At 27.2% G+C, this 10,567-nt stretch overlaps 1 protein-coding gene across 1 annotated transcript; it reads right to left on the reverse strand.

Moving 5' to 3' along the window:
* On the reverse strand, positions 1-2,619 carry LOC126661042 (EP1-like glycoprotein 3). The gene is made up of 2 exons (XM_050354797.2): positions 2,053-2,619; positions 1-1,180 (listed from the first exon to the last, which is right to left on the reverse strand). The coding sequence occupies exons 1-2, from the start codon at positions 2,440-2,442 to the stop codon at positions 179-181; spliced, it is 1,392 nt and encodes a 463-aa protein (XP_050210754.1). The 5' UTR covers positions 2,443-2,619; the 3' UTR covers positions 1-178.
* Between the last annotated feature and the right edge of the window lie 7,948 nt (positions 2,620-10,567).

Consider the following 10,567-nt stretch of genomic DNA (forward strand, 5'->3'; position numbering starts at 1 on the left):
TTTCCAACAGAATCTTCAATTTTCTATATATATTACAAAAACTTTTTCAGCCCTACATTTCGGCTTAACAATTAAACTCACAAACTCTATGTTTCTAATCTATATCTTGTACAAAAATTATCTTTTCACAGATTCTCATTTCGCCGTTTCTCGTTTCAGCTTCCATTTGCAAAACTTCTTAAGTAGTGTTATCAGAATCACGAGCATTCTTTCGTCTCTTCCGAATCAAATAATACCCAAAACCGCCTAAAACAAGCAGAATAACACAACCATCAATCACACCCACCATAATCAGTATCCATTTCTTCAATCCGGATCTCCCGTGCCCAACACGAGTTCCTTTCGGAACCTTTACCATATAAGTAAACCCTAATCCTCTTTCAACTTGCTTAACACCCATCACCAATCCATAAACAAAACACTCACTTAATCTTGAATATAATGCAGCAACACATTTACAATCTTGTAAGCACATATTTGCACAATCTTCTTTACTTATATTAACCTTAGTAGGAGCATTACTATTTAGTACACTACCCACATCATTAAATTCAACCAAATCTACTTCACTTTTGCCACAAAATTCGCTTTCTTTTCTTAATCCTTCGCTACACTGATCAGAGTTATTATCTTTAGTTAAAAGTCTAATGCACGAACATGTATTTGAAAATGTACAAATTCCGTAAGGTTTACAAGCTAACGGAAGATTACAAGTAGTGTTTAGCGCTTGAAATGCAGCTTGAAATGCTTGTTTTTCATGTGAGTAAAAGTAAAGTCCTAAATTTCCTGTTTTGTTCACCAAGGCTAAAAATCTTAAGGGTTGAAGATGAAGCCAACTCGATAAAGATGTAATCGACGCGATTTTGTGATGTTTATCGTTGAATATGTCTAATCCTTGTGTTCCTAGTTGGATAAAACTGATGTTTCTATTTTTTGTAGGCTTAAATTCCCAGTAAGAGTAGTTTAACTTACCGGAATTCAAAAAAAGAGCGATTTTGTTGCGGTGAATTTCGAAAGAATATGATGCTGTTGAATTTGTTGGAAATGAAACTAAACGAGTTGCAACATTTAGTCTCTGTCCCCATAGCATAACATCTGTTGGAAAATTGAAAGTTTGCCATTTTATACGGTTCAAGTCATCTACAAGAACCAGATTGCCAGAACCCAGAATCTGTAATCTCTGCATCAAATAACAAAATGAAAAATAGATTAATTTTTTAATTTTTTGTTTAATTGGCTCTAAATCAGAAGTATTACTCTACAATTCAAGTACCCAGTTGGCATATGGGAAGAAAACTTAAATCTTTATGCAAGAAAAAAGAAATCTATGAAGTACGGAAATGAAACCCCGAAAATAGAGGAAAACTGAAGCGGAAAGTACGGAAATGAAACACCGGAATATGCTGAAATGAAAAATAGCGAAATGAGAGTTTCGCAAGAATATGATATGAGCCATGAAGTACAGAAACTTTGAGAAAGCTACATTTTTGTTTTTGAAACTGCATTTTCCATTTCCGAAACATTTCACAAACCAAAATTCTCAAAAACCCGCAGATAAACATTTCACGCCATTTCGATAAATAATAAAAATTAGACACACTGGCGGAACTAAAGTGGGGCAATGTGGGGTGGCTGTTCCACCCGGTTCCGAGAATTTTCCGAAATCGATGCATATGAAATAATTTTTTCAAAGAGATCGAATTATTTTAAAAAAAAAATTGAGTCAAACTACAATATCATTTGGTCTAAATGTTTTCAATAAAGTCAAAAAACATCTTGTTCTGTCTAGACTAAAACAAATTTCACTCCATCTGAGTAACATCTCTAATTCAGCCACAAATTAGACACCTATTTTCTATAAACAAAAATCTAAAAAATCACTCACAAATAAAAACAATATAAACACCTGCATACGAAATTTAACAATCACATTACCCACAACAAATATTATCAGAAAAACTCAAAAAAAAAAATCCACAAAACATAAATAAAAATATTTCCCATTTTTCATTGCAAGGTTAGTGTTAGTGTTACTGTCAGTGTTAGTGTTACCTCCACACCTTGTCCAGAAGTGCCAGTTCGCCACCCGACAAAATCCTTCGCACCCTTCAACTGCAAATCTCCATCTCCTGTCAACTCGACAACACAAACATCCGAGGTAAAAAACGGAGAATAATGACCAGAATTCCACACCTTAACATCTCCAAGAAACACTTCCAAAGAGCAAGAATAATTGCCATTAATTGGCAAAACACTTAAGGCAACTTTAAAAATGGGTTCGATTTGATTGGTCTGAATCAAAAAAGCTCTCCCAATTATTCCAACACTGTACTCGACTGGTACTGCAATGGTGACTCTGTGACCAATGTGAAAATCTGATTTGCTGCGAATTAGAGTGAATAAGAGAAGAAAATAAAGGAAACCCAGTGGATAAAACTCCATGGAAGTGTAAGAATTGAGGAAAAGTTTGTGTCTTTTTAGTGCATTAGGATTTTCCGGGAAAATTTCGGAAATGGGTGTGGAGAGAAAGTGAGGGACAGAGTGTGGCACTACTGTTGGGAAACTTTTGCCACTGCACTCGCAAAAAGGGAGTGAGTTTTTTTTTTTTTTTGGTTTAATGGAGTGGGGTTAGTGATTACATTAGGCTTCTTCGTCTAAAAATATTTTAACTTTTTGATTCTTTTTTTGTTGGGTTAATAACCTTAAAATATTCCATCTTCTATTTTACTTTTCAAAATTTTCAATTTTAACTCATTTTCTAATTCACTTTCAATTATAATCTTTTGTCCAAATTGGTATGGACTAAATCCAAATATAGTGTTTGCTTATATTATTTCGTATTGTTTCAATTTGTATTATTATGATAATAAATTTAAAAATAAAATAATATGTGAGGTTTATTTAAATTTTTTCTCACTAAAAATTAAATACATGGTTACAATTAAAAATGAAAATTAGAAAATGGGTTAAAATTTAAAAATTTAAAAGATGAATCTATAAATAAAAAAATTCAAAAAAATTGAAGTATTTTTGGATGATTAAGCCTTTTTTTTATTGAACTATTAAAATCGTCAATTTTCAATTTAATTTTAAACTTTATTATAGTCATTCATTTAAATCAAACTTAAATAAATTAAATATATTTTTCATATTGCATCATACTGATCCAGTTTATCGTTTTATTATTATAAAATTTCATAAATAAAAGGTTTATATAATTTTTTTACTCTAATTTAAATAAATAGTTATAATTAAAATTAAAAAAAATGGAGTATTTTTTTAGTTATAAAGGCGTTAATATTATGGCATTAAAGATTGTTAATTTTGGGACTCTGTTTTTTAGTAGTATAATTTTGCAGAGTGGAGTGAGTTAAAAAGAGTAATGCTATTAAACTCTAGTTAGTTGGCCACAGGCTGTCCATGTGAAGGGGTTTTAAGGAGTGCGTTAAATTATGGGGTTTTTAAAGGCTTGTAGGGTAATTAGTGATTACTGTGTGTTACTACTATATATAGCACCATAATATTCTTATTAATTACTCTGTTTTATAATGCTAGTTTTCTAGAGAGTAGACTACTACTACATAATTTAAATAAAAATAATTATGTTACTTTTTATTAATTAATTAATTTTAGTAAAATTTTAATACATGTATTCATCTTTAACGATTTATCAATAAAGTATTTGAATATAAATGATCAAACCGAAGGAAAATTTAATTGAATATGAGTTTTTTTTAAATAGAATCTATTTATGAAGATTAAAGTGCAAATGAAGAAAATCATATAACAAGAACAATTATATGATCTTTTAAATACTAAACAATAATCTAAGATACAACAAAAAAATTAATCGAAAATAAGAAAAATCTAGACATAATTCCAGTAAACTTAAGACAACAATGAATAAAGTTCCGTCAAACGGGGTATTTCAATATATTTTTTTCCGATTTGACATACGATCCACTAGATCCATTGAAGTTTAGTATTTTCCGATCTTTATCTTCAATAAGATTTTAAAAAGTTAGATCTATAACCTTCCAATTTTTTAGAACTACAAGAAATTAAAATTTAAAGTCCAAACAAACACTAACAATTTTTTAGAGATCTAAAACATCGGATCAAAAGAGGTACAAAAAAGACCATAAACATTTATTCAAACAAGATATAAATTCAAACCGAATTTTTAAAAAAAAAAACAAATACTTATTAAAAATAAAGAATATATCTAGAATAAATAGTAATATGGACGGAGACAAGATGATTTTCTGGTTTTAGCCAGAAAAATTATTTTCTCTCACCCTTAAAAAATAAATGAAAAGAGAGTTTTCGCTAAAAAGAAGCATGTGTTGGTTACCAACACAATTTATATAAAATATCAAAATAAAAAAGACTTAATTGCAATTATGTATCACATTTGCATTTTTTTCATTTAGATCGTCTCGTTTTATATCTAAAACGGTGCCGTTTTACATCCAAAACGGCTTCGTTTTACACTCAAAATGTTGTCAGCATCACTATTGCAAAATTTTGAAATTTCATGTATTTATATGCCAAAATTAAAAGTTCATATTAAATACCAAAAATACGCGAAAGTTGGTGATTGTTTGTGCATTTAAGTCTAAAAAAATATTAAAATTTTAATTATAAAAGAAATTTGTATAAAATAATAAAGACTTTCTATTTTAAATTAATAAAAACTATTTAAGAAATTATTTAAAAATGTGTATTTTATTATATAAATGAGTAAATATCATATGTGTTTTTATTAGATTACTTATATGAAATTATGAAAGTTAATGTTTATAGCGATTTGTGTACTTCATCTAAAACATGACATCCCACATTTTATCTTTTTTAAATCTTGCATTGTGTAGCTCATTACCGTTTTTCGGCTGTTTGAAGTCTATATAAAAATGCATCGGCAATTTAGGGACATTTTGACACCTCTATTTGAAATTATTTGCCTAATTTTTCTCGTCTATAGCGATATAATATATTATTTTAAATTTGACGACTTATAGTCCAATTATATTTTTCCATATGGACTTCCAACAGACGGAAAATGATAATGGACTATAATTTTAGATAATATATTGTTAAAAGTGGGAATTTTATATATAAATGACCCATTTTATTGAGTATAGTATTATATATTATAAAAAATTAATTAAAGATATTATATTTATTATATAATTAAATAAAAGTACCAGTATTTGTACTTATATTGTCTATGAATTTGGCCAGGTGAATAGAGGGAAATATAGAAAAATTTGCTGTGGCGTTTAGAAGAAAAATGACATGCATAGAGATAGAGAGGTAGGGACAAGGGGATCATCAAATTCTGCTGGAACAATCGATTGCTTCCTTTCAAGTAGTGCGAAAGAAAAGTTTCTACTTGCCACGTGTAAGATGCATGGATGTATTAGTCACTTGCTGACATGGCATTTGGTGACACTACTTCAACGCAAGTATGACATGTCCTCCCACTTACATTAAAAACAAAAGTATTTATCTCATACATCAAGTTATACTTACAACAAAATAATAAACACTTAGAATAAAAAAATATTTTAATTATTATTTATTATTTATAATTAAATTCTTTATATGGTCAAGATATCATTATTTTTTGCACGTATCTGTTCTTCACCCAGATCTTGTTCTTCACCTTTCGTGAAGAACAAGATCTCTGTTCTTCACGGATCCGTGAAGAACAGCCGAAAACGATGGTGGCCGACCGGAAAAAATGGTGGTCGGCATGAAAAGTTTAAGACTTTTTTGTTTGTTAAAAATATGATTTTTAGAGTTAGTTTGTTATGTATATAAAATTGTAGGGTTAATTTATTATATAAAGGTTTTAAATTAAAGGGATTATAATTGTTTTTTTTTAATTATTAGGTATTAATTTTAAATTTTGAAAAAAAAGTAGGACCATTTTAAACCTTTTTCTATTAAAAATCATTTTAAAAAAACCAACTTGAAAATCATAGAGTGTATCTTACTCTCTTGAGTGAGAGTGGGGAGGGGGATTTTTGTACTAATTTTGCCAAATTTAGAGTAAAAACAATATATTTTTTTCAATTTAGACGTTTTTGATACTTTGTGTGAAGTTAAGGGGGGTAAAATGATCCTTCGTTCATTTTAAAAATATCATCCCAAATTTCTATTTGCAGTTCCGTACTATAAATTTTTTCAGGGCTGATACATATCTTTGGGCTTTCTTCAGATATGCTTGAATTAGTGATGTGGATGGCATTTATACGCCTACAAAAGTTTATCTGCATGTATACGCTTTTTATGTTTTAAAGTTTACAAATGTACATACATCTTTATTTGGTCATTAGTCTAATTACATTACAAATAATGGGTTCCCACACGTGGCATTAGACTTTAGATCTTAGACTTAGACTTTAAATCACCACACAGTTTTATAATATATTTATTTTCTTTTGATCTCTTCTAATTTTTTTATAAAAATAAAAATAACATAAAAATAAATGAGTTATTTTATATAAATTATTCTCTTTTAACCAATATATTATCATATTTAAATTATTATTTTTAACCAATTAAAATTATTTATATCAGACTAAAAATTTAAATATTGATATTTGCTTATATAAAATTATAACAAAATAATTAAATATTTCTTTTAAAATAATACTAAAATTTTACAATTTTTTTCACAAGTTAATTGTTGTAAATATTATTAAATAAAAGTATTTAATAGTTTTTTCTTTTCTTTTTAAAAGCTAGTAACTACATTATTTTGTATAATAGATTAAATTATTGTACTTATAAGTTGGGCATAAATTTCATTAATTCACGAATCGAATTTGACAAATGAATTCACATATATTTATTTAGTTATTTTATTTTTTTTTAAATATTTAAAATTATTTTTTATCAAAATTTTATGATAGTACAAATAAATATATATAGAAAGTATTTTAAAAATAGAGCAACTAAAGAGCAATCAAGTTAAAAAAATGTACTATATTTTTATACTATAACAAAAAGCGAAATCAAAATTTAAATTATTCGAATATTCATATAATGTAATAAAATTATTGAAAAAAAATGAATATATATATATATATATATATATATATATATATATATATGTTCATTGTAAAAATTGAATATGCAAGTAAAGAGCAACAAAATAACAGCATAATTTACGAATAATTAAAAGACAACTAAAAAAACTAAAAAACAATCAAAGAACAACTAAAGAGCAATCACAAAGAAACTATAAAATAATTAAATAGCAATCAAAATATTATCAAAAAAATAGAGCAACAAAAAAAACAAAAAAAATTGAAATTGAAATAGAAAATAAACTTAACAATAACAACAAACATATTCATCTTCTTCTCTCTTTTCTTTTTTAATATATATATATATATATATATATATATATATATATATTGGTGTTGCTTATTGGTTGCTCATTGGTTTTTATTTAGTTGTTTTTGTATCGCTTGTTAGTTGCTCAGTTGGTGCTCATTATATAAGATATTCCTAACTATATTTTATTGATTGTTATTATCAAATACTCTCTTCGTCTCAATATAGTTGTCTATTTTCTCTATATTTTGTCCCAAAATTTCTTGTTCATTTCTAGTAAAGTAACAATGTTTAAAGTTATTTTTTCTATATTATCCTTTTTTACAACTCACTAATAGTATTTATTACTATCTATAAATAAATGAGATTTTTATGATTATATTAAATAAGAGTATATAGAAAAACAAGAAATGAATTGTAAAAAATTATAGTAATAATTGTATTTTTTGTAAACTTTATGATAATATAAAAGTAAACAACTCTATTGGTGCGGAAGGAGTAATATTTATAATCCATTGAACATAAAGGAATATAAAATATTTTGTACTCTACTTTAAATGCTAATGTTAAAATATATTATATTTATCGCCTCTTTCTTATAGATTCTTTTAGATTAACTAAATCTTATTTTTAAAATTAATTTTTGTTTTATTCTTTAATATGTACATAAATAATACTATTTTTTTGACAATTATACTAATATTTAAACATAGAGTATAATTACTTAAATTTGGATATAAATATATATAAGCATAAACAATAAAATTTAAAAAAAGTATTACATATAAATGTTATTATAAACAATACTAATGCTAGAGTTTGACCTAACAAAATTAAAATATAAAATGACAAGTATTTCATTAATATCAGTATAAATTAAATAATTCTGAATTTTAATTTAAGCCAATTATTTAAAATATAATAATTTTTTTGTATATATTTAAATTTAATAGAAAAAAAAATATCTAAAAAGTAAATTAAAAATAGAAACAAAAGAGAAACAATTGGAGCAATAAAAGAAGATTGTCAGGATATAATCATAAACAAGAGATATTATGTCACTAATAGAGTGGAAAAGAAAAGGAGTATTTGTGCAAAGAAAATTATAAAATGACGCACGCTTGTCCATATTAAAGGTAATAGAGTATTTTTAAAATTGTGCGACAAAAAAGCGTACACAGGATCATTTTCTCCATATCTTTTGGGGTAAGAGTAGTAGCCCATTTACTATAAAAAGGATCATTAAAAAATAAAATGGACTTAAAAACTGAAGTTTTTTGATAGATGGCCCAAATCTCATCAGGTTTTCAAAGCCTAACGAAGAAACATATGGGAAATGGTTGATATCATTTAAGAGGTTTTTTTTCTGATAAATAATGATAAAATAGCAAAATATTTTTAAAATACAATTTGACAAAAAATATTGCTAAAATCGGTTTGACTAAAAGTTTTTACAAAATTATGGTTTTTATTTGCAGCAACAATACAATTTTCATTTGTAAAATTACGATTTTGTCAAAAAAATATACAATTTAACTTTACCAGCAGTTTACTAATGGTAATATTAAAAATAAATTTATTATAAATTTACCGACAATTTACTTAACGGTTACTAACGGTTTATTAAATATAAATTTATTGGTAAAACATTAGTAAACCATTGCTCAAATTTGATGGAATTTGTCTTTTTTGGATCAAATGCTCAGCAAACGATTGGTAAACCATTAGCTTACACATAACTCACTCATAATCAAATAAAAAATACAAACAAAGGTCTACAACAACAAACAATACATATAACTATTACAAATATTAAATAAAAAAAATGAACAACTCACCATAATTATAAAGAAAAAAAATTGTTAATTGACATTTAGTAAATTATTGAAATACTATAAGTAAATCATTGGTAAAATTAAAGAACAATATAATTGATTAGCTCCTACCAAAGATGAGAAAAATCTACATACAACAAATGAGCATAATCAGCACCTAATACTTGAAGCACGTTCTCTAAATCCTCGCCATCCATCACAATAAATCCTAAACTTCACGGTTGCCGCACTTGCAAATTTTCTAAGGACAACGGCTTCAAGATCCTTCCCAAACTCAACGACGGTGGTGACCTCCAACAATAGATTCGACAACCTTCCTTCTTCCCCGGCCACGGCAGCTTCTGAACTCCCCATCTTCAGTAGTTTGAAACCCACAACAGCATCTTCTTTTTTGGATTAGGCGACCGTTGCTTGAAGTATCAACACGGAAATTGCTTCTTCTTTAGATTTAGCGACCGTTGCTCCAAGAATCAACACGGATATTGCTTCACCGTATTTTGTCAAACATAAAAGCTCAAAAATTGAAAAAAATTAAGCTAAACCTATTTTTGCAAATACGGAGGCAGCATCGTTTTTTTTAGAATAAAATTACCTTTTGTAGTATTTTGTGTAATTTTTCATCATTTAATTCTATTAGTAGTGTTTTTTTATATAAATAATGATGATTATATCCATAAGAAGTAGAAGGTAAAAAAGAGAAATCAAGACCTAATTTTTTTTGTGAAAAGAGCTAGATTTTTAAATACATCATTTCCGCTATAAGAAGAATTTGGGTTGTGAATTTCGTAATGATTCACACCCTTGACAATACAGGTAAAATATAAATCAATATGATCAGTTGTTCCGTCTTGAAATATCCTTTTGTCTCGCTTTTCAAAGCTCCTAAATGGTAAAAAAAATCAAATTGTTCCCCAAAGCTTCCTTATGTTTGATCTTGCTAAGCCTAGCCATTGGTTGTAAGAAGCTAACAAAATATGTCGGAAATACATAACCCATACCTCCCATAATCCGAAGAAAATTGTTCAAACAATGTCAAGCTGAAAATCATTGAATTACAATGCGACCACTATTCGAATAGCTAAAATGGCTAATTCTGTCGATTTTAAAAGTTTTAACTATAACTGAAACCTGTAAACATTTGGTATTTTAACAGGATCAACCCTATTATCTAATATATTTTAGGCTAATTACATATAAAAATACGACCTTTACACTGATTCACGGAAAAAACATGACTTTTAAAACGTGGCAATCGAAGGCACAACCTTTCGTTTCATTTCAAATTCAACATTAGCACATTTGCAGTGAAATTTCGCTGGCTTGTACACCTGATGGGTCTGACGTGTGTCCTGCCACGTCAGCAAAAACGCCTTTAATGTTGA

The sequence above is a fragment of the Mercurialis annua genome, linkage group LG1-X (assembly GCF_937616625.2).
Source record: "Mercurialis annua linkage group LG1-X, ddMerAnnu1.2, whole genome shotgun sequence".
Lineage (NCBI taxonomy): Eukaryota > Viridiplantae > Streptophyta > Magnoliopsida > Malpighiales > Euphorbiaceae > Mercurialis > Mercurialis annua.

Coding starts and splice junctions, on each gene's coding strand:
- LOC126661042 (XM_050354797.2), bottom strand. CDS start 2,442: ATGGAGTTTTATCCACTGGGTTTCCTTTATTTTCTTCTCTTATTCACT. Junction 1,181..2,052: donor CTTCTGGACAAGGTGTGGAG/GTAACACTAACA, acceptor TATTTGATGCAG/AGATTACAGATTCTGGGTTC.